Source organism: Trachemys scripta, chromosome 14, assembly GCF_013100865.1.
Source record: "Trachemys scripta elegans isolate TJP31775 chromosome 14, CAS_Tse_1.0, whole genome shotgun sequence".
NCBI lineage: Eukaryota > Metazoa > Chordata > Testudines > Emydidae > Trachemys > Trachemys scripta.
This window is the reverse complement of record NC_048311.1, coordinates 20708389-20733319: the sequence shown is the minus strand read 5'-3', so window position 1 is coordinate 20733319 and position 24931 is coordinate 20708389. Positions and strand designations below refer to the sequence as shown.

At 42.8% G+C, this 24931-nt stretch overlaps 2 protein-coding genes across 7 annotated transcripts in view; both read right to left on the bottom strand.

Annotated features, from left to right (window-relative positions):
* Positions 1–1296: 1296 nt before the first annotated feature.
* SLC25A19 (solute carrier family 25 member 19) lies at positions 1297–12255 on the bottom strand. 5 transcript variants are annotated; one of them, XM_034790064.1, is made up of 8 exons: positions 12042–12252; positions 11195–11375; positions 10288–10443; positions 9421–9591; positions 7262–7445; positions 6153–6251; positions 5838–5968; positions 1297–3880 (listed from the first exon to the last, which is right to left on the bottom strand). In XM_034790064.1, exons 2-8 carry the CDS (start codon positions 11324–11326, stop codon positions 3680–3682), a joined length of 1074 nt encoding a protein of 357 aa, XP_034645955.1. In that variant the 5' UTR covers positions 11327–11375; positions 12042–12252; the 3' UTR covers positions 1297–3679. The 5 variants fall into 5 exon arrangements, with proteins under 5 accessions (XP_034645955.1, XP_034645954.1, XP_034645957.1 ...); XM_034790063.1 differs by having other exon boundaries at positions 12086–12251; XM_034790066.1 differs by lacking the exon at positions 9421–9591 and having other exon boundaries at positions 12086–12255.
* Positions 12256–15393: 3138 nt separating this feature from the next.
* The window catches only part of GRB2 (growth factor receptor bound protein 2), a gene marked incomplete in the record, with an annotated part of 87277 nt that continues 77739 nt past the window's right edge, over positions 15394–24931 (bottom strand). For both annotated transcript variants that reach the window (XM_034789884.1, XM_034789885.1), the window contains 3 exon segments: positions 15394–17659; positions 20736–20904; positions 24174–24296. In XM_034789884.1, the coding sequence (XP_034645775.1) occupies positions 17474–17659; positions 20736–20904; positions 24174–24296 (478 nt within the window).

The window sequence follows — 24931 nt, the reverse complement described above, 5'->3', positions numbered from 1 at the left end:
GAAGCTGCAGTGCAGATTCCCCACACTGTCCTGCAAACGTGCCCCACTCCTGCCCTGTAGGAATCTACTTTCTAGGCATGTGAGTCCTTCCCACTCCGTGGTCCACTCAATCTTTGGCCTCTGTTGGCACTACCAGCATCGGGAGAGGGGGTGCACAATTTTCACTAGTGGTTATGGTGATTAATGAAACACGAAAAACTACTCACTGGGAACTGGGCATGCCTATATCCAACAGGCCTCATGTGCCTCCAAGCAGACACCACATAGTGGTAACTTTCTGATCAGTTCATGTGCTTGAAGCTGATGGTTACACTTTTCCTCTTTCCAGGTTATTCCTTTTGTACAGTAGTAGTCCACGGCTTCACATTCTCCTCTGGTAGCTTAGAAGTCTGCGGTTTGCTCATAAGCAAAGAACTCAACCTCTTATTCTTGCTTTCGTATTTTCCTTCACAGTTTATAAGTGAACTTCAGAAGCTTGAAACTGAAATCTATTTACTCTTCTATTTTTCCCTCCCTCTCTAAGATAGGCAACCCGATGAGTATGGTGGAGCAGAACTGCTCAGATCTTGGCACTAGGATTTTACTTGCAAGGTAGGAAAAAACATTTGAAGAATTTAAGAAGGGGAAAAATATGAGCTCTAAAAAAAAATAAAAATAAAGAGCAAGAGGGAATATGCAAGCTCACTTTAACAACGTCTCAAAAGAGCAGGTGCTGTAGAACACACTTTATGCTCCAAAGTTACTATGTGCTTAATGTGTGAGGAGTGCTGGTCATTACTCCTTAGCATTAGCTTATTTATACGAAGTAGAACAAGATACTCTTGAAGCTAGAAAGCAGCTTTAGGGAATGAAGAATGAGCAGCTTTCGATAACATTCTGCAACACTGTGTTACGGATACATATAAACTAAGTCTGAACTTGTCTACCACAGATTGGCGAAGTAGGTCAAACATCTGCTGCTTTAATACTCACACAGTGGAATGACCAAGCTTGTGCAAATCCATTTGGACAATCACTAGTTATTGTGCAGTAATGGATATCTAAGCACTGAAGCCATCTCCTGCTTTGCGGTTGGGGCAACGGTGCCCTCTAGTGACCAAGCCCAGGAACTTTGGAATTCCAATAACAAATATGATTGCATCTGCAGTATAATTCATGAGCCTTGATCTCACTGCAGTCAACAGGAGCAAGATCAGGCCCTTGTTAGAGAGTGTTTGTCCAAAATGATCTAACTGCATCACCCCATCATGTACATGGTTTGAGTGTTTGCAAAGAGATGAAAGGAAAAACCAGACAGGAACATAATAAATATTTAATGTTTTCTTTCCTCTCTTTAGAGACAGGCACACATTAAACATATATTGTGAAAAAACACAGCGGGTCAGAAGCCTTAAGTCTACTGAATTCACAGAAGGTCCATTCAGCTGATCGCTAGAAATGCTGCAGAGGATTAAGGCTCTGAATAACAATGGAGGCTTAAAATCAAAAGGGAAAATAACCCACTTCAGTAACCAATCCTAGAACATTTGTTTTTTTCACTGAAGCACCCAATACAGCTCTGTGCAAACATCCCGAGAGATGAATGTTACTGTACATGAGTTAAGGTAATCAGTACTATTGGAAATAATACACATGGTATTGGAAAGTATTTGTTGCAGTATTTGCACATAGAGGATCCAATGGCCAAGGCTAGGTGGCAACTGTTGTGGATTCCATAACAGCTACTGTATTATTAGGATGTTGTACTTCGCTTAGTAAAGTGTTTTGCTTTACCCAAATGATAAAAGGCACTAGGATAAAAACAAATGCAATTGCTGAGCAGCTTGAGGGGGGAATTTCAGGCAAAGCAAATCCTCACTGATAGGATTACATTAGAATACAATTCCAACAGTCGCCACCAGTTAGACTGTGGCACAGTCTCATGAGGGAAGTAGTGCAAGCCCTATTGATTGAGTCACTGAAAATTGGACTGAAGTCAGGTATACAGTCAAAAACAACAACCCTGCCCTTGCAGGTGGGCGGAACAAGGTGACCTAATAGATTTTTTCCATCTCTTAATTTATCTGATTCTAGGAAATATAACCCCAATATACTAATCTGCAAAATTCAACAGTAGCAAAATAAGACCCATCTTGCTAATTCTTTGTATTAAACCAGTATCTCTCTCCTTTACCTAAGGGGAATCAATGCTCTCATTTTTAGCCACTTCCTCTCCTTGTGATGTGACTCATGTTTAGAGACTAGTGATGGGCACATTAGAAATACTTTAAAGACACAGACATCGAGGGTGGGAGGTGAAATGACTATCATGGTTTGTCTTTTCATTCTACTACAGAAGTCACTAAATCCCTTCCCCACCAGCTAAATGATCATATAAAGACCCATCACATGTATGATCAACAGCCCAGTGTGCAACAAACCAGGATCAGGGTGGAGGCTCTCTGCCCATTCATTCCCTCCTAGTGCACATGGAGGCTCACCAGGCTGCTTCAGAAAAATTAAAAACAAACACAAACTATACACAAACAATTCCAAACTCCTCAAGCTTCTTTGCCCTTCAGTACAGAGAAGGGACTATGACAGGTTTGGAAGATCGTTTAATCCACAATAGAGAGGGGTTGGAAATATTTCCACGGAGGAAGATCTGCTCCAATGCCCTCCACAGAGCAACCATGTCATTTCTCTCAGTCTTTCTCAAGCCCCCACAAGAGAATCAAAGAATTAATCTCCCAACTACACCAGGTGCTCAGCAATTCCTTGGCTCTATGATGATCAAAGAGTCACTAGTTTCCACAGGACTGTCTTCATTATTTTAAGGTAGATTAAAAATATATATATATTTATAGCATCTGTTTAATCATGACAAAATAGCAAAGCAGAGCCCCAACATGTCAGTGCGAAGCAAAAATGGGTTTTGTGAATTGAGAGATCTTCCTGAGAGCAAACAGCATTAGAGCTGCAGACCTGTTTGTAAGAGCATTACACTAGCAAAGTAGAACCCTAAGAGGCCCACAGCAGAACTCTCAGGCAGAATAAGGAACACTTGTAAAACAAAAGTAAGCTTGCCACTTGTAGTGAGAAAGCAAATCGGCGTTGGCATAAATGTTGCTAGATGATGGTATGTTTAAAGTGGCTGAGGATGTGGAGCTGGTAAATGTTCATGGCAAAGAGAAGACAGGTGTCTATGCAGAAAAAGGAAGGGGTTACCTGTACAGCAAGGAGATGAGAATATGCAGCAAATGGACAGGCCCTAAGCAGAGGGCTGAAGCTTTGCAGATGTGGCATCATTTGACACTAGTTGAGTGGCACTAGCTAAGCCAGATGGGTCCCTGTGCTTGAAGGATTTCACACATTTGATCAGATGCCTCTTCAGAGCATGTTGCCAGATGGGTAGTAGAATTAGGTTTTTATAAAACCCCTTCTCCCAAAGTGAATGCTGATACTATAGGAGATATGATGGAACATGCTCAGTGTACCCCAGGGCTCAGTGTCCTCAACTGAAGCTGCAGTCACCTGCTCCTTTGGTTTTGTTCCAAACAGATCTTTCCTCCAAAGCTAGTGGACACGTGTTTTCAGAGCCCTGGCAGGGAGGAGCCATTCCCCACCCCACGCCATGTGACAATGAGGCCACTAGTCTTACTCTTCCACAGAGTAATTGCAGCTGATGAGTCCTGCCTCTTCAGCCTTCCTGCCCCTTAGTGCTGCCAGTGTCTTTCAGGGCATATAGCAGGTTGCAGAAGAACTCATACCAGAAGAAGGTGAAGCCAGTAGAGAGAGCAGCCTTCAGCAAGCTGGGGGAGAGACCCTTAAACAATCCAACAGGCCCCTCCTCTCGCACAATCTGCCCAGCACAGTCCATTAAACCCTTGTACGTCCGCACCTGGGGGAGAAGAGTTGAGAGAGTAAAGACAGCAACAGCACAAGCTCACCTCACCTGGGAAGGATTCTCTCAGAAACCTCTATCATATGCCACACATCCAGGAAAGGGACTCAGAGGACTTGAAAGAAACCCAAAGGCTGTATCAAAAATGTATTCTAGATACATACAATGGAGATTCTACGGATATTCACTATGACTAACTGGCAGCATCAGAGAATCAATCTGAGTGCACACTGATTTGTAGATGCAGGCACCACAAATTACATTTACCATTATCAGCAACAGCTTACACGCCAACTGAATGACAGGAAATCCTTTATACCACACCTCATGCAGTATTCATGCTACAGTTTGCAGAGCAACTGCTTCAGAATGTGCTGGTATTATTTTCCATATAGACTCATACACTTTTAGGCCAGAAGGGACCATCATGATCATCCAAGTCTGACCTCCTGCACATTGCAAGCCATAGAACTTTACCCACCCACTCCTTAATAGACCCATAACCTCTAGCTGAACTACTGATGTCCTCAAAACATGATTTAAAGACTTCAAGGTGCAGAGAATCCACCATTTACATTAGTTTAAACCTGCAAATGATCCCTGCTCCATGCTGCAGAGGAAGGCAACCCCCCCTTTCTCAAGCTCAGTCGTGAAGCCAGTAAGGTTTTTTGTCCCCACTGCTCCCCGTGGAAGGCTGTTCAGAACCTCACTCCTCTGATGGTGAGAAACCTTCATCTAATTTCAAGCCTAAACTCGTTGATAGTCAGTTTATATCCATTTGTTCTTGTGTCAGCATTGGTGCTTAACTTAAATAACTCCTCTCCCTCCCTAGTATTTACATCCTTCCCTCTCAGACCATATATCTGTCATTGCTTCAAAGATTGGGTACTACCCAATTTGCATGTCAGGCCAATATAAACCGGAAGGGACATTTTCATATTTGGGGGTGAAAGGAAATATTTCTCTAATACAATTTTTTAAATGGGTGTCTATTTCAAGGTGGTAAGGAATGCTATAAATATTTAATTTGTTTAGATTTATACAAGTCTCTTTAGGTACCCACCATGAATTCTGAGTGCCTATTCCATAAACTAAAATCCACAATATAGTAGCAAGAACTGCTCAGCTCATCTTGACATACAAATATCCATCAGCAAATAGAAAAATAAAATAAATCCAAACTCCTCCAAACTTTCATTCAACCCCTCTCCAAGAACACAGTGCAAGTGAGTCAGGGCCAGATTTTTAAAAGGTATTTGGGCACCTAATTCCCATTGATATCAATGTGAGATAGGCTCCTAAATACCTTTAAAAATCTGACCCTCAGTCAATAGTACAAGATAAATGGAATTTATTACATGGCCATGACTATTGTCAATCCCCTAGGCCCCTTTGAGTCTCCCAGCCTAGATCTATACATACAGACATAGTATACACCACTCAGTTGGGTCATCTTTCCGAAAGGCAATTTATTCCACTAGTGAACTGCAGTAACTGCTGATTATTTAGAACAGTACTAGCAAAAATTCTGCATTTGGTTAAGGAGATAAAATATCAGAGTTCAGAACTTCAACACCAGTTTAACACAGAAATTACAAAATTAGGAAGACAAGTGATTTTTAAAAATTCGTGGTTATTTTTACTCATTATAGTATTTTATTTAATTTCAGGTCTTTTCAGAAATTTTTGTTTCTAGAAGGAAAAATAATCTCCTAATCAGGGTAGCTGTTTATCTGGGATGACTGGTCCACCCCAAATGACTGCCTATTAAGAAGATTCTCTCATATATAGTATATTGTGAACAAGTCAACCAACAATGCTTTGGTAGGCCCAGAGAGGAAATAAACAGAACCCTGTTCAAAATCAGATGTTATAGCTGAGTTTTCTGGGTAATGTTTTATTTCTTGGTCTACATTTAAACATATGAAAACCAGTTGATCAAAACATCTCTCACCTGCCCAAAGGCTGCCCGGGCCTGCTCAAAGCCTCCCACCTGCAACCGCTTTTTAAACAGGTCGAAAGGGTAAGTAAGAGTTTTGCTGATAACTCCGGCACAGCTGCCACACACGAGGTTTTTAACATTACCTGAAAAGCAGAGAAGTGGAAAGAAGAGTGTACGGAAGAAATGGAGGATTAGAATGGAGTTCTGATTTAAAAACACATAATGGAAAGTAAATCAGAACCATTTATTCACAGACTGTAAGGCCAGGAATGACCATTATGATCATCTGGTCTCACCTTCTGCATAAAACAGGCCATGGAACCTCACCCAAGAATTTTTGCATCAAGTCCACAACTTCTTTGAGTGATGGCATATCTTTTAGAAACATATCCAGTCTTAATCTAAAGACTGATTTATTCTGTAGCTCTGTCAAATGGCAATACACAAAAGAAACAATAACAGAAGGGTTTATCATCAATAACCATGCAAGTGTTCACATTGCTAGGGAAAAAAATACTGGAGATTGGTAATAGGGTATGGAACCTTGTGCCTCCAGTTGAGGGTTCAAATCAGAACAGATTGGTAGAGATCATAAATTGGACCATCTGATGGCTGTACAGACGACAATGGGAAAGGAGTTTGGTAGTCTTAGTTCAGGTCCTAATTGGCAGGTGTCCACAACACAAAACTACCATCACAATCTGCTGTCTAAGACTGAATGAACATCGAGGATGAGCTGCTCTCACACATAGGAGGTAATCTCTCTAATTAAGAACACTCTGATGGAGCAGTAACGTGCAGTGAGCTACCCATGCTGTATGTGCTCTGGTGGATGGAGGTCTCATCTCCAGGGCTGTCAAGGTGCCACTTTTCATGAAATCCTCTTAAAAACTCAGAATAGCCAAAGAGCAGGAGATCAATATTAGAACAACTTGGGAACTTTAACCTGCACCAGATGAATCCTCCTGTACAAGCTGAAGAGGGGAAGCAACTTTAGAACACACAGCTGTTCAGAGATCCTGTACTCACTGACAGGCCTATCCCCACAATATTACTGAAACTGAAAGAAATAAAGGCTGTCTCAGCAAGATCTCTCCACTGCACAAGCAACATGACCCAATATGAGAAATAATACACTGGACTGGAGAGTTCATCTTCCTGTCGAGGGTACTTCTATGGGCCTTATTACCACAATATCTGAGTGCCTCACAGTCTAATGTATTTATCTTCACAACACTGCTATAAGGTAAGGTATTTAGGCATTTTACAAGTGGGGAAATTAGGCATAGAGAAATTAAGTGACTGGCCCAGGGTCACACAGTAAGTCTGTGACAGGAGAAGAAATTGAACTCAGATCCAAGTTCTAGACTAGTGCCCTAACCACTGGGCCACCCTTCTTCTTCCTCCATGACTATTTCACAGTCCCAAGCACCCACCTGCATTCATTCCTTCGGATGGCATCACCCGTTTATACAATTGTTGCAGGAGATTGTAAAAGGAGAACTGGAGACCAGCGTATGGAAAGACAGCAATGATAGTGGGGGTCAAACCCCTGTAGAAGGTCAGAGGCCCTTCTGTTTGGTACATGGTCACCACAGCATGACGAAGATTTTGGTAAACCTAAACAACAAGGAATAGTAAAGTTCTCCTGTTAGATACACTTACAATCAGCTATTCAGAAATCGGTTACATTCCGGATACAGATCATGCGGATTCCCATCTCCCAACATATAACAGGCTGATTTTTAGCACAAACAGATTAACAAAACCATTTTACGTATCGTCACATGAACACTCACTGCTGAGTCTTTGAAATCCTGATAATAATTAAAACAAACTGACAGAATAAACATGGATCTCTTCCACGTGATGCTAACTGAACCAACAAACCCTCAGTTCTGCTTGACAGCAATACCCCACTGAAAGGCATGGCTGGACATTGTATCCTGAAGTTGCCTGAACTTTGGCTCTGGTGGGAAGCAAGCCCCAGAGATGGGTCCCCATGACTGAGAACACCTTGATATGAATAGCTTCAGAAAGTGACAGTAAGGGGAGGCTGGCAGATCAGAACAGCTATTATGGGGTAGGGGGAAAGCTGTGGGTAACTGTGCAAAACACAGCTGAATTCACAGATTGAGTGTCCTTCAAAGATTCTTAATTTACAAGAGTGATGTCAAATATGCCAGTCACAGCTCTTTACTCAAGAAGCTGAGAACATTTCTTGTCCAGTCTTCTTTGACTGGTAGCTAGAAAACACATTACTCAAAGACTTACTGTACTAAGAAATCTAGCTACTTCTCATATTTTTGATAATTTTCCCAATGGCTTAAGCTCACCAGCACTTGTATTTGTATCAGAGGTGTGTTTTCTTCCTCACAGCCTAGTTTCACCATGTACTCCTGCAGTGAAGCCCTGACACTGAATACATGGGAATGGATTGCGATTCCATTTCAAGTCAATCAGAAATACAGTAAGAAAATGGCTCCGATTCAAAATTAAGTGTCTCCAGTAAGAACAGAGGGGAGACAGAACTTGGTTGGGGGAGACAGATCCTTGAATAAACTAGGATATAAAACTGGATTAGTAGAGGACTGCTTTAAAAACTTCATGCCTGTAAGAACCTGCACGACTCTTTGTACACTTTGCATATTTATGAGCCAACAATGTGATGCGGTTGTGAAAAAGGATATCATCATTTTGGGGGTGTATTAACAGCAGTGATGTATGTAAGACAAGCAAAGTAATTATCCCACTATACTTGGCACTGGTGAGGCCTCAGCTGGACACTGTGTCCAGTTCTGGGCACTGCACTTTAAGAAAGATGAGGACAAACTGGAGAGAGTCCAGAGGAGCACTATAAAAATGATGTAAGATTTAGAAACCTGACGTATGAGGAAAGGTTAAAAAAAACCTGAAGATATTTAGTCTTGAGAAAAGAAGACTGAGGGAGAACCTGGTAAGAGTCGTCAAATATCTTAAGGGTTGTTGTAAAGAGGATGGTGATAGATTGTTCTCCATGTAGACTGAAGGTAGGACAAGAAGTAATGGGCTTAATCTGCAATAAGGGAGATTTAGATTAGATATTAGGAAAAACTTTCTAACTATATAGATAACTAAGCACCAGAATAGGCTCCTAAAGGGAGGTTGTGGAATCCCCATCACAGAAGGTTTTTAACAACAGGTTAGACAAACAGCTGGTAGGGATGGTCTAGGTATACTTGGTCCTGCCTCAGTTCAGAGGGTTGGACTAGATGACCTCTCAAGGTCCTTTCCGGCCCTACATTTCTATGATTCTTTGTTTGAGACATGTCCCCTCAAGAAAGGCAGAGGAATAACTCCCTTGTGCGGCCGAGTACCAAATGAGAGCCAAATCAGCCACGCCAAAAAGAACAGTTCCTCCTTCTTGCTGCCAGGACAAAGCACGTGTGTCAATGGACTAAAGGATAACTTGGCATTAATGGCATTACCACCCATTAAGGGCTCCAGTCTTCCCAGATCACCTGCTGGAAGTTGTGCAGTTTCCCCCCACACTAATCTGAATGAAACATGGCTATCAAGAAATATAACAAAGCTAAAATTCTCCCCTAACTCATACCTTAGGCTCGCCCTGAGCAGCAAAGCGGGTGCGCAGTGTGTCAAGAGGCTGAACTGTCATGGTGGCAGTGCAAGCAGCCAGGCCGCCACACACAAAGTGCACAATGAAGTTGCGGGTGTCGTATGGTGTGGCATTGTGCACCAATTCCGTCAGGCACTCAAAGGTCACAAACTTACAGAGAAACAGAAACATACGTCACAGAGAAAACTCTTATCACCCACAACCCTCCTGGTTTTACCGCATTCAAACAAAAATAAATAAATCCATCATTTGCAACCTCCTGGAGGGTATGCTCCAAGGATGCAGCTATTAAATTGGGGAATACTCTTGGCATTCAGAATCTTCAGTTCTCCCTTTAGGAGAATATAGCCTGGGATTTAAAACAAAAAGGCCTCCTAGGAAGATCCCATTTTAACTCTCTCTCCTCTCCATAAATTATTTATTGAATAATACATATTTGGCTCTTATACATCACCTTTCAATAGATGGTCTCAAAAGGTTTTAGAAACATTAATGAATTAAGCTTCACAACAACCTATGAATCAGTATTATCAACACTCTCATCCTCAATGAACAAAGGCAGTAAGTGAACCAGAAAGATAAGTGACACACCCAAGGACTCACAGCATGTAAGTAACTCATCTGAGACTCGAGCCCACAACTGTCCTCTTGGTCCGCTGCTCTACCATCACCTAATCACACTACCAGAGTCTCCCCTTTGGCATACAAAGTACCCTACAAATGGACTAGCCCTACAGACAGCTGGATAAGCGACAGCTATGACAGGATGAGGCTGCTGATAAAGCCACTATAGGAACTAAAAACTTCAGAACAAAGCTAGCCCTGGATGATTTCCTGACACCTTACCTGGACAGCTCCATAGCTGATTGAGAGGAGCTGAGCAGGCACATGCCCCTTCCAGAATGCTGTCAGCCCTTCCTCATGAAGGATCCGGTGTGCAGTTTGCAAGATGCCATAATATTTAGCCAGTGGGTTTCTCGGGGAGAGTTGTTCAATCTGAAGCTGAAAAAGAACAAATAAATTACACCTCTACCTCGATATAATGCTGTCCTCGGGAACCAAAAAATCTTACCGCATTATAGGTGAAACCGTGTTATATCGAACTTGCTTTGATCCACCAGAGTGCGCAGCCCCGCCCACCCCCCGGAGCACTGCTTTACCGCATTATATCCAAATTCGTGTTATATCGGGGTAGAGGTGTACTTTACTCTGTGATCTGCTTCAAGGTCCTGAACCTCATCTTTGAAACATTCAGTGGCCTACATTAACTCAGATCCCACTCCTTGTGTGCCCTCATGGCAGCTACAACTGGCTCAGATACCACTGCTGCTGGTCCTTAAGAGTTGGGGGCAGAAGAAGAGGTATGTGCAACGCTAAAGAGCTATGATATTCAGCAAAAATGTTAATAAAACTAAATTAGGACAGTTAGATAGGAAGGAAAAAAAGAAGGAAGAACAAGAAAAACACAAGAGCTATGTACAAGAAAATAAGACAGAGCAGTAAAAATACATTACTTTGTTACCAGAAAGCAGAAATGGCCCCCAAAGAGAAATATATCTGTCTACCTTGTATAATCTGTATTTAACTCACACACAGAGGTTTAATCAGCTATGTAATAGCTTCTGGGTGTATTTGTGACACTGGCAATGATTTATTTAAATACTATAAAAGGTTAAAAGAAAAAGCGTCGCTTCTTTTTATTCTCTGTATGTTCCTCTTCCAGGTGTGCCATGGGGGCTGTTGGGAAAGGTACCTGAAAGCGAATCTTGATGACATCCACAGGGCTGATTAGAGCCCGAGTGACAAACCCAGATGCGGATCCTGCCACAGCCACCTCCACCGCTGAGATGGATTTCACTTCAGATTTGGGGTCATAGCCGACCATCACTGCCTGGTCCACGGGCAGCCTCCACCTGCATCAACCTCCAAGAGTGCTACAGTCCAAAGACAGAAGAGAATAAGGAGTTTTTGGTGACCGGTCTACTTTTGACCTCTCGCAGAGGAGCAAAGAGGTCACTGTCACACAACAAGCTAGCCTCAGGCCTATGAATATTTTTGATCCCCAAAAGGAACCCCCGACTCCTAAAACTGCTCCCACCACTAGGACACATGGCCTATTTAAACAGGAACAATAATAAAGCAAAATGAAAGGTTTTTGGCCAGCTAACAAGGGCAACAGTAACACCCCTTGGCTTGGGAAGGGGAGGATAACCTCTGGAACAGACATGCCGGCACCAGCCCTACGAGAGGGGAGGGCTGCTGGTGTGGGGCTCGGGTGGATGGGGGCAGAAGTGGGGGTCACTGGCTGGGACTTGCAGAAGGGGCAGTTACTGCGTTGGACAGGGCTAGTCTGGCTGGGGACGCGCCGGGAGCCCAACGGCCGGTCGCGGGGACGCGCCGAGGGGGCCGGTCGCTGGTGTGGCTGGGGACGCGCCGGGAGCCCAACGGCCGGTCGCGGGGACGCGCCCAGGGGGCCGGTCGCTAGTCTGGCTGGGGACGCGCCGGGAGCCCAACGGCCGGTCGCGGGGACGCGCCGAGGGGGCCGGTCGCTAGTCTGGCTGGGGACGCGGCGGGGCCGAGGCTGCCCTGGGTCACCGCACCTCAGAAATTCCCCAGAGGAGACGTTCACCACCACGACGCGCACCCCGTTGCCATCCAGGGCGGCTCCCGGACGCTGTCGCCTCCTCCCGGCACTGCTCAGAGCCGCTCCCCGGACGCTGACATCGGCCCAGGCTGGGCCTAGCCAATCGAGCCAGCGGCCTGTCCTGGTCCGGGAGGACAGATACCAGACTGCGCATGCTCAGGATCATCACAGGCCCGAGGCTTGCTGGGAGATGTAGTCCCGCCAGACCTCGCAGCGTAAGAGGGCAGGGCTGGGCGAGGTGCCTCTCCATCCCCTCCTCCCAAGCTGTCATGGGAAAGCATTTGGGGTGATAGAATAGTGTGACCAGACAGCAAGTGTGAAAAATCAGGACGGGGGTGGGGGTAATAGGAGCCTATATAAGAAAAAGACCCCAAAATCAGGACATCTGGTCACCCTATAGGAGGAAAAGGTCCCACGCTCATCTTGGTCTTTGCAACAGAGAAGAAAAAGGAGAGGGATAGTGTAACAGGGTCATCTGCCCTTTAAGGACCCAGAGCCAGCCAATCCTGGTCTCAGACAGATCCCCCCCCCCTTTCAGAACAGGTGCTTGGACCTCCAGAGGTAGGGTGACCAGATGTCCTATTTTTAGGGACTTTTTCTTATATAGGCGCCTATTACCCCCCCACCCTGCCCCATTTTTTCACAATTGCTATCTGGTCACCCTTTCCAGAGGCAATTATCACACCTAGCTTAGAAGGGGCCAGGCATTTACTATAGAGGATCAAATCACTCAACTGAGGGAAGTCTCAGGTAGATGGCCTGTAGAACAATGGGGGAATACATTTGTTTTGTGGTGGGTTTGTGTTCAAACCCAAGATTCACAAGGATTATGTGCCCCCCCCCCCCTTTTTTTTTTCCTCTTCTCCCAGCACACCTACCATCTGCTAGCCACCATGCAGACAGGCAAGAGATAATGGTTTACTATCGAAGGCACAGACCAACTGTGTAAACAATTCCCAGATTATTATGTGGATGTTAGAGCACAGAACCATATTAGTCTAGCTCTATGATTACTTTCTTTCTACCTTTTCTCCCAATGGTATTTTATTACTCAACACTAATCAGTCCAGGAGAGCCACTCCAACCAAGCAGAGCATAGAATAGAGCACTGGCCCACCAGCACCTGACAGAGCAACACCATTTCATTAAAAGACAGGATTCTCTAACCCACCCCCTAACTCCTTCTGCCCAGCTGGTTTTCCATGAGCTTGTGGTTTTAGTTTTCTAAATTAATGGTAAGAGTGATAAAGCAAATGTATTCACTGTGCAGATTGTACTTTAAATAGTCTTCAACCCTTGAAGATGGGTTATTCCCAATTCACAGATGGAGAAATGGAAGCAGATTAAAATGACTCTCACAGGGCCATTTAGGAGTCCATGGCAAAACTAGTATTAAAATAAGAGTTTCTGGCACTTAATTCTGCACATAGCTCCTCCCTTTCTCATGGTAGTATGTACAAAGCCTGAGTGTCACTAAGAACTGCACCTTTAACATTATGTACTACTCACAGTGGCAAGTTATTGATTAGTCATGCTGGTTTGGCAGCAAATATTCAGTCACTTAATTCACTCACCTTCTAGCATGGCCAGCTCATAATTATTTTTTTTTTTTAAACTTGTGTTAAAATAAAGGGAAATACTGAAATCAGACTTTCCGAGTCTTGAGAGAAGTGCTAGTTTTTTTAAAATGCAGAATTAGGATCATTGTGGTTTTATTTAGAAGCTGATCATTTCTCCAAGGAGTCAAAATATATTGTTAAATATAACACGCATCAGCTGCATTTTTAATGTATGCCCCATCACATTACTTTGTTCTGTGCCTACAACTCCTGTTCAAACAATCCTTACATATAGCATCAGCAGCCGAAGCAGTTGCTTGGTTGCTGTGGTGGCAGTAGATATTCAATGGATATTCAAAGGCCTTTTATATATAAGCTGGCTGACTGCCAGGTCTGGAAATTTTGGCCATATTGCTTTTGCTTTGCTAGTATCAGGTAGGAGGACAGTCTGGTATGTAGAGATTGGGGGTGTGGGGTGTGAAAGAGGAGAAAGGGGAAGGAGACCTTTAATCTTAATTTTGACATTTGCATTGTCAGGAGAAGGGGGTGTATGTGTGCACCCATGGTGGTGGTTGTATGTGTATGTGGGAGAGAGAACCTTAAAGAGATACATGACTTACTCAGAAGGGATTTTGGCCAAAAACAAGAACCAAGCACCATCATTAATATTACACAACCATACAAAATGGCAACAAATGTGTTTTGCTTCCTTTACAAGCCATAAGGAATTTTTCTAAAAAAAACTTTCAATAGAAGATAAAGACCACTGAGAATGTGAAGGTGTCCCAGTTCAACATTATAAACGATATCCAACTCAAACCCACAAGGCAAATCATTGCAAGTTTGGTTGGGGGTACTGACTTGGCACAACTCAGGAAAAACAATGAAAAAATTCTCACTGGATAATTTAGCTATTGCCAGAGACAGCAGGCTCCAGAACAGATGTGGTGAAAGAATTCCTAACCAAACAAGAATTATCTTTGACAATTCAAAGAAGCTTATATGTCAGTCAGCCTTTCAATTATTATGCTTTAAATCCTACTATGGAGGGACATAATCTACACAGAGCAAAGGGTTGGAGAGAAGTCATACAATTGATATTGATGCAGACAGGTTTTCAAGGACCATTTCCACCATTGAATTAATACAGCTTATTATCGTGATCCAGGTAAGCCATTCTGGTCCATTTGAAAGTGCGTTTGGAATCAACTCATACCATTGGATGTAATCCATAAAGGCAGCTAGGCCAAGGTGCAAATCGAGCAGGAAAATAAATAAATAATCACTCATTTGTCAGTTGGAAACACAGTTGCTGTTCTCACAAGTCAGATTCCAGCATCCCCCCTCTGTCCTTCAGTAAAAGAGCAGCAATAAACTACTTGGAGACTATCAGTCAGAAGTCAGATCGGATACACCAAAGGATCTTCCACAACCGGTTCCTTACTATGGGTCAGCAATTCATGCCCATTTGTGGAGATCAATAAAAAGTTTTGAGCAAGGAACAAGGAAACAACTAAGCTCCACCTACCGTTCAGATAATGGACAAAGGATCTTTAATGTCTGCAAGCAGCAGACAGGATTTTTATCTGAACCCAGAAGGCCATGCATGCTAACCTATGCAGTTCTCAATTTATCTATCTTGGTAGGATGAAGGACTAACTTATCTCCTCCTTCCCACTGAGTTACATGTTATAAATTAGTTTGACTGGCTGATGTTTTGCTCAGTTAATGGAAATAACAGACAGATGCTAAAGTGAAGAATTCATTGGATATTTATTATTCACAGTTAATTACTATCTACCAAATGCTGCTGCAGAGTTAAAGGATTAAGTACATAGGCCTTTTTATTTAAACACTGATTTTTTTTTAATATATGTACACACAAGACATAAGGCTGTATGATATACACCAATTTCAAAATAAGGAAACAATCAAATGGTCCAGGTGTAGAATGCCATAGATTCCTTTTCCAATCATTTTTAGAAAGAAGACAAAGTGAATGACAGCTAGCAAGGACAGGGAGAGAAAGTAATACTCTACAGGGTAGCTCTCTCTTTCATCTGCTGGAGAAATGAAGTGTAAGGCAGAGTCCATCTCAGGAATAAAATATTTGTAACACTTAGTACAAAAAAGGCACCCGCCAATACAGGAACGTCTCCGCTTGGGCAGGAGATCTCTGTTGCAGTTTTGGGGTTCATCGTTGGGGTGAAGGGTTCAGCCACAGGGCTGCCAAGAGGAAACAATATAACTGAAGATTGGCACAAAGCTCTGCAGTTTGATTTATCTCCTTTTTGTCCAAATCAACGTCAAACTGCTCTGGCAGAGGGGCTGATGGCATTAACGAATGCCACTGTGGTGAGGGAAGGGGGAATGCAGTCACCACACAGCCTGCTGTGAACCAGGATTGAAAAGTAAGAATCAACTTCTTAAATTGCGTAACACTGGCATGAGGAGGAGGGGGTAGGGAGAAAGCAGAGAACAGTGATGCCACCCCCTCTTTTCAAGAACAAGACATGATTGCAAATATTCCCTACCCCAGCCTAAAGGGAGCCAGACTCTTGATTACATGCGTATGTGTGGACATTCACTAATACCTTGAAGTGTACTCAAGTACTATTTCTTGAGGTTTCCCTGTAATATAAAGCTTCCTGTCAAGAGGAATGTACATTTCGTCGGACACCTCAGCACTATTCTCTCCCACCATGGTACTTTGATAGAACATCGTCCACCTTTCACCCCCAAATACGTTTGCCCATTTCCCATAATACTTAGTCCTGGCTCAGTGCAGGGGACTGGACTAGATGACCTATTGACGTCCTTTCCAATCCTACATTTCTATGAGGCAATCCTACTCTCCCCTTTTTCCTGAGGCTCCTGGCTGCAGCTCCCCACCTCTGAGCAGCCTGTGCTGTCACTTACAACACTGTATATGCCTTGTATTTTTCCTTGGAATAAAGAAAGTCAGACGGTAATACAAATATTAAAGCTCCATCTTTTTTGTAGATGTCTTTTTATATTCATTGATAAAACTACCCCTCCCCCCCTAAAAATATTTACACGTATAAAGAAAAAAACCTCTGGACTGTCCTTTTAACTTAAAAATAATAAAAAAAGGAAATAAGGGAAAAGGCACTATGGAAAAAAATTACAGACTGTGCTCAACCGTACACCTTTAAGAAAAAAAGCTGTCACCAAAATAAAAGAGAACAGACTGATTGTAGTTTGGAATTTCTCAGAGCAGCTCTGTGACTTGTGAAAAAAAGTGTGTCTCCTTCACTCTGCTGAGCCTCAGAGGGGAGAGTGGCTAAGGAGAAGGAAAAATAAAGAAAACACCATCTTTTCCCAACCAAAAAGAGCTGAATGCTGAAGGCAAAAAAGCAGTTTTGTTTTTTTAAAGGCAGGACAGTGGATTTGGTTCTTCTCTCAAGTCCCTCCATGTCAAATGAAGACTGTTTGCATAGAGAGAAAATACCAGCAGAGTTTCTCCCTTTTCCTTTATCAGCATGGCTAGGACTTTATATGGCATTAAAACTTCATGCACTGATGGACAGAGGAGGGGGGAAAAGGAAGAGTGAATGAAAGGGACAACCCAGGAGCAGCTGAGGAAATCTGTTAATTTTTTTAATTTAAAGGTAAATTTTGGCATGTAAGTTGAACTCTCCCTCCCTCCCGCCCCCAAAGTTCCATACTGAGTGAAGGAAGATCACTTTGTGGTAAGAAGTGATTCAGGTTTTACCATCTTGCGATTTTAGATCACTGGCTGTAGTTAGACTCTGTATGTGTATTTACTGTTTCTCTGGTTTCTTTAAATAATCTCTAATATTTATCTCTAGATGTTCCGGTTCACTGGGGTCACGTAGTTGCGTGGAAACATGCCCGTCTGTCCGTGACAGGCTCCTTTCCACCAGTTGGGATCAGAATTGTCGAGGACCTGGATAAAGTCTCCACGGCGGAAGCCGAGTTCACCTTCCTCCTGGGGGTCGAAATCGAAAAGGGCCTGAACGTATGTGGGTTGCTGCATGGGGAAAAAAACCAAGAGCGAGTGTCATTCACAGCATACAAATCTCTTACTGTCCCTGTTTCACAGGCTGCATTCTAGCTCCGCAACAGAGTTCAGGTGCCACTAGTAAATATTTGGGCTGTTTCATTTCTCTGCAAATTGCCTCTTTCATCAACTGTGACAAGATGCTCAAAGGATAAGTTTAGAATACACAAGGCCTTTGAAAATGATCAAATTAATTAAATGAATGAGTTACAGTAAAACTCAACAAGGTGGAGTCTCTTGCGCCTTTTTGTGACCATGTCTTATCAGAGGCCCATATTGTATCAGAGGCCCATATTGCTACTGGGTCTCCATTAGATATTCCCTTCACCTCTGTATCCTTGTTCTTCTCCATTTCCTTTCTGTGTTTTAACAGCTTCATTACTCTTATTCTTCCTCAGTTTGCTTCCCACACAGATCACAACGTTCAATGAGTATTCTTAACCAACCCTATACCGTGACACTTAATTTTTCCCCTAAACAATGACCATTGGACCACACTGAAATTTTCAATGCTTCCATTTAAAGTTTTCTAACCACCAGTCATTCATGTTGAGTGAATTTTTTTTGGACAGACTTTATCCAATCTCAAGTATCAAAGGGGTAGCCGTGTTAGTCTGGATCTGTAAAAGCAGCAAAGAGTCCTGTGGCACCTTATAGACTAACAGACGTATTGTAGCATGAGCTTTCGTGGGTGAATACCCACTTCTTCGGATGCATGTACTGTAAATTTCCAGAGGCAGGTATAAATATGCAAGTAAGAGTGAGTCAGGCTAGAGATAACGAGGTTAGTTCAATCAGAGAGGATGAGGCCCTCTTCTAGCAGTTGAGGTGTGAACACCAAGGGAGGAGAAACTGCTTTTGTAGTTGGCTAGCCATTCAGTCTTTGTTTAATCCTGAGCTGATGGTGTCAAATTTGCAGATGAACTGAAGCTCAGCACTTCTCTTTGAAGTCTGGTCCTGAATTTTTTTTTGCTGTAGGATGGCTACCTTTAAATCTGCTATTGTGTGTCCAGGGAGGTTGAAGTGTTCTCCTACAGGTTTTTGTATATTGCCATTCCTAATATCTGATGTGTCCATTTATCCTTTTACGTAGGGACTGTCCAGTTTGGCTGATGTACATAGCAGAGGGGCATTGCTGGCATATGATGGCATATATTACATTGGTGGACGTGCAGGTGAATGAACCGGTGATGGTGTGGCTGAACTGGTTAGGTCCTGTGATGGTGTCGCTGGTGTAGATATGTGGGCAGAGTTGACATTGAGGTTTGTTGCATGGATTGGTTCCTGAGTTAGAGTTACTATGGTGCGGTGTGTAGTTACTGGTGAGAACATGCTTCAGGTTGGCGGGTTGTCTGTGGGCGAGGACTGGCCTGCCACCCAAGGCCTGTGAAAATGAGGGATTGTTGTCCAGGATGGGTTGTAGATCACTGATACATTGGAGAGGTTTTAGCTGGGGACTGTATGTGATGGCCAGTGGAGTTCTGTTGGTTTCTTTCTTGGGCTTGTCTTGCAGTAGGCTTCTGGGTACATGTCTGTTGATGTGTTTCCTTATTTCCTCTTGCGGGTACCGTAGTTCTGAGAATGCTTGGTGAAGATTTTGTTGGTGTTGGTTTCTACATCCAATGAAGTGGGTGTTCACCCACGAAAGCTCATGCTCCAATACGTCTGTTAGTCTATAAGGTGCCACAGGCCTCTTTGCTGCTTTATCCAATCTGTTTTCTGCAAATCTGTATACTGTGTTTATGAAAAATAAAGCTTCATTTTAAAAATGAGCTTATGGTGTTAGGAGGTACTTTTATTTTCATGTTTTCTGTATTTTTCAGCTATGTGTTTTTTGATATGGTTAATTTAATACTGGTCCAATAGCCTTGATGTCCTGTTTATCTATAGACGAGGTAGAGCATGGACAGAGCAGCATAAGGGTATGTCTGCACTAGGGCTGGAAGGTGTAAATGCCAGCTTGAGGAGACATACCCACACTAGCTCTGATTGGGCCAGCATGCTAAAAATAGATGTGTACCCACGGTAGGACAAGCTGCGAGAGGGGCTAGCTGCCCCAAGTCCATACCTCTGGACTCAGACAGGATCATACCTGGGGCAGCAAGCCCCTCCTGCTGCTTGTGCCACTGCAGCTTTATTTCCATTTTTAGAACGCTAGGTAATCAGAGCTAGTGTGAGTATATCGCCTTGAGCTGGAATTCATGACTTCACGCTCTAGTTTAGACATACCCTAAGTTTCCCCCTCAGCCTTTCCAGCATGTCTCAAGCCTGGACTGGAGGAGCCACATCGAATGGTCAGATGATCTTCCTGCAGAGCCCAACAGACACCAATTGCCAACTGTGATGGTATTTTGGTGTGCCTGGGAGCTGAACTAAAACCAATAACCATTAGACCATAACTTTAGTCACTACCAGTTTGGACTAGATTCAAACCAGCAACCTAGAGGAGAGAAGTTCCATATGCCAATATCCTTAATCATTCTCTACAGTGTGCCTCTGAAGAGGAATGTGCATTAAGATATTGATGGTATGCAGTGTATTGCTGAGGGCACTGCTGGCTAAAAACGAATTCAAACAGAAATCAAAATCCCATGAAAGTAGCAGGGGGAAGGGAATGTAACATATGATTAAGACCATATCTACTGGTGGGAACGAACAGATGGACTCACTATGGTGCTTTATGTATTGAAGGATAGGCATAATCCCAAATCATTCTTAAGATGTGAACTGGATGATCAAAAAGTCATAGGGACATCTTTTGCCAGAATAGAATGGGATTTACAAGTTTTTTATAGTGGTACAAAGCCCATCCAAAAGAAGGCACATGGGCTGCATTTATTTTTCAATACAATTAGTCTGCAGAATCCATGGCTCAGAATTGTAGAATCAGATAATTCTACATCAGAGAGGGAAAGTTAAAGGGTTAACTTCTCTCTCCCTATATCTTCCTATTTAAAATTCAAGCAATCCTTCAGACCCTGGGCTGCTGTCGGAGAGCTCTCCATTTTGGTTATAGTGGCAATGCTCCTCTCTCCCACCATCTTACCTGTGGCACCTGCTCAATGTCCCGAAGGAATATCTGCTGGTTCCTGGAGACAGAAGTGGATCTGTGATAATCTACCAGCTCGTTCAGAGAATTGAACTTCACCACCCAGAGGAAATACTTGCCAGCCCCATCTCGGAGCACCTTGAAGTGCTGCACATCATTTCCAAACCTGGGATGTGGGAGAGGGAGAGAAGACAAATTGTATGTATCAGTCATACAGAGTCTCTCTTCCTAGAAGGACATGAATGGAAACCGATTAAACCTAGGAAGACAATTCCAAGCATAAATAGCATAAAGTTTCCTTTCTTAATCGCTGTGAATCTAGGTCTCAAATGGTTCTGGAGATACACTAACCCACTGTCATCTGTGCAGGCTAAGGATTGGTGGAAAGTAGCTTTTGCACTTCCTCGGACCCTGCACAGGGAAGAAGGGATCAGAGAGATGATCAGTGTCTGGGGTGTTTTGAAAGTATAAATACTATAAAAAACAAAGCTTGTGACGACAGCATTCATGAAAGAGGGAATTAAAATACTGGCTGGAGAGGCAAATAGAGTGGCAGGTGGAATGCAGACTCCTTCCATATAGCTATACCAGGCACTCAGTCCTGACCTATAGCAATGGCTGTTATCCCACCTGAACAAAGACAGTCAACTTAGAAAGTGTATGGGGCTGGAAGAATGTCATCTTGGAACCAGAGTCAATCCACTCACAATATGAGCCAAATTGAACCCACGTTTATAGAAATAAAGTGCCACCTCATCCTTTCCAGAACATCCCCTACGCATATTACAGGCAGGGGTGAAAGAGCTGAACATTAAGACAGCAGAAGATTTAGGTTTTACTGCTAGGGACAGGAATGAAAAACTGGTTCTTTCAAAATGATTCCAGATAAATAGCTGATAATGGTCTCTTTTTATCAGCACAGCTAAGACTGTAGAAGGTATTACCATTTTATGCACTGACAGAGAAGGGTGAAAAAGAAGCTACAGAAGACAGGACCTGTTAAAGGAATACTATGGAGTTACTAGATACTCCATACTTAAGGCTGCAACAAGGTTTTGCTTTAAAGCCAAATTTTCAAATCTCTCTAAAATCCATCAAGATGTGTGGTGTAAATTTGGTCAAGAGGTTCCTAAGATACCGCTCCCCACCAACGATGGCATTTCATGTGCATGCACATTATATATTTATGTGCATCATACATATGTACACCATAGTCACCTGTAGTCCTGGGGAGATCCCGTGGGATGTTTGGGTTGTAGAGGCCATGGGTCCATGTTGTGCATGGTGTAACTTCCTTTTTTATCAGTAGTGATTAGGCATTTTGTCAAAGTAAAGAGATGACTTGAGAACTGCCATGCATGCAGGCTTTTTCTGGTGCTGGCTGTTTCTGAAGCACCTGAGTTGAACTCCCCAAGACTCAAAGAATGTCTAACATTGTCTACTAAGGCTTGATATCCCAGCCATGAGAGAGTAAACCCATTCTGTTGATAGAGATGTGAATGAGCCAGGCTGGCTGGAGGTTCTCACAGGTTTAAAAACAAAAGAAACGTACTTATAAAATACTTTGTTAAGAGGGAGTTAAGGTTGCTGCTGCACAACAGCACCTTCTGTTTCCCATCCCTTCTGGGTGATCGACTTCAAAATCCCAAACTTCAGAACAAAGTGCTCAATTAAAATCTCCCCACACAAAGTCTGTTAGTACAACAAGAAAAAACAAAACAACCCGAACACTTGTATAGACTTACACAGCAGCATCCTTAACTCAACTTTAACTACATCTTTTGGTATGCAACTAGACAGAAGTTTTGATATTTAATAAAAGCCTCTGTCTCTTGCTTCCAATACATTTTCTTCTGAAGGAAGGGGAGATCAAAACAGGCTACCAGTAGAGAGGTACATGTAGACAGAATTATAACATTTTCCCTTTATAGCTCCAAGAAATTAAAAATGCAAGCAGCAGTTCTCATTTGGTGTTTACAGTCTTTCAATACCTGGAGATATACAGTCTACTGTTGCTATGAGCAAATGTCAAATCTGCAGCAAGTATATCATGGCTAATGCTTCAAGTCTCCCTTTCTCAGTCAGTTTCTTTCCACTTCAGATCCTGCAGATAAGGTTTTAGTAAGCCCTTTCAGAAGAGCTAATCAGCAGAAAAATCCCAAAACTGAGAAATATATCAGTAGGTGAGCTATCACTGAGCTACTAGGCAGGCAGAGATTATCTGTGGTTTCCCAGTATTTAGACTCAATTTGTTAGTTTTGTAAAGAATAAGCTTCCAGGAATAAAGGTTCCATTTACATCTTGTTTCTGGTCATTCATATATCCTTTTGTGTATTCCAGCGTATCTGATTATTGTGCCAAAGGCAGAATATAAATGTACTGCTAAAACAAGCCAGCATGATGGAAGAATTCTATGCTGCCATATATGAGGTCCAGAATTTAATCACAGAAGGAAAGAGCTGAAAACACTGATGAGGTACTGTGCTTGATGGGCATGGAAAACTCTGTATTCTGTAGCAACCTCAGCTGGATAATCAAAATATGATGCTTAGGTTCCAGGGATATCTTGCTCAGCTCTGCCAGGCAAAGGGTGTGCGACTATAAGTGGAGGGGAAGAAGGGCGTCAACTGCTAAAGGACAAGAGTTTGTTCATTTAAGTACATATCCCATATTGTTAAAGCTTGTAACATTTCCATTCTATTTCACAGCAGCCTCTTGGGGATCTCACAGCTTGTGAGGGAATATGCGAGACTGACACTGACATAGGAGCTACTGTTAAAGTGATTTAAATAAGCATCTCTAGATGTTACTGTAATAAAGATATTAAGTAATAATAGCTCATTGCAACCCAGCTACATTTCCAAAATAAAATCGTGAGGTCTGTGCCAACATGGAATCTACTGACAAGAGATGGGAAGCACAGTCCATTTTTACAACTCCACATCTCTATGCTGGAGAACAAGGATATTCCCAAAATATGTGCCTCCCACAGAGTTATGAAAAACTGCATATTTGAAAGTGTCTCTCAACCAGCCAGATAGCGAGAGCAGAAGATGGAAAGAATTAGAGCCTCAGAATAGTAAATGAGAAGAGCAGGAAGAGGGAAAAACAGTACATGATCATCATCATTCTTCAGAATCCATTGAGTCATGGTGTCCCATTCCCCTGCTCTCACCACTGAGCCATTACATCATTTCACACAGAACAGGACAATATCTTGTTACCATCAGCTCAGCAATGTGACTCTTAGTAGGATAGAGCACCCATATTTATGGTTACAAAAGACAGCACAGGTGCACGTCACTGGAAGAGAGAATTGCTACTACACATGTGGGAAATAGTGTCAGAGGTGAAAAAATAGGAATAATCATTTGTACTTTTATCACACAAGGGGTGTCCTAATTAGCCCACTGGATGCTACAGAGCAATACTCACTTGACTGAGAGAGAGAAGTCCCCAGGAGCACTCTCACTCTCCCTGATGAGAAAGGCACCATCGTGTCTCTGTTTGCCTAACATCTCCTCAGCCTTTGCTCGGGGGATTTTCCCAAAAAACCATCTGTGGAAGAAGAAAGATGAGAATTAAAGTCAGTCCCCTCCCCATGGAAAAATCAGGATTGGAAATGTACATAGCTGTGAAGTATCAGAGGGGTAGCCGTGTTAGTCTGAATCTGTAAAAAGCAACAGAGGGTCCTGTGGCACCTTTAAGATTAACAGAAGTATTGGGAGCATAAGCTTTCGTGGGTAAGAACCTCACTTCTTCAGATGCAAGATGACTTGCATCTGAAGAAGTGAGGTTCTTACCCACGAAAGCTTATGCTCCCAGTACTTCTGTTAGTCTCAAAGGTGCCACAGGACCCTCTGTTGCTTTTTAAAGATTTATTTATTTATTTATTTTTAAGATATCAATAAGAAATAGTTAAGAGATTTGCAAAAAAGAGATGCATTTCACAAAGGGTCACACTATTAAAATACATGTTTGTAATTCTACCTCTTTCTATAAGATAAATAAAACTGGCTGATGATACAAACATGAAAAACCAGAAAAAGTAGTGCAAACATCATGTAGAAACCTGAAGGTACACACTTAGGTATGTCTACACTACAGCAGCACAGCTATGCCTCTGTAGCTCTGTAGTGTAGCTACATCCTACATTGCTGGAAAGTTTTTTTCTGTCAATGTAGTAAATCCAT

Bases quoted from the DNA above. Each gene is read 5' to 3' on its own strand.
- SLC25A19 (XM_034790064.1), bottom strand. From the start codon at position 11,326: ATGGTCGGCTATGACCCCAAATCTGAAGTGAAATCCATCTCAGCGGTG. The intron at 5,969-6,152 runs GTGAGGTTCCAT...TCTGCTTTTCAG, and splicing joins CTTGATGCAAAAATTCTTGG to GTAATGTTAAAAACCTCGTG. The intron at 3,881-5,837 runs GTGAGAGATGTT...CTTCTCCCCCAG, and splicing joins CCCGGGCAGCCTTTGGGCAG to GTGCGGACGTACAAGGGTTT.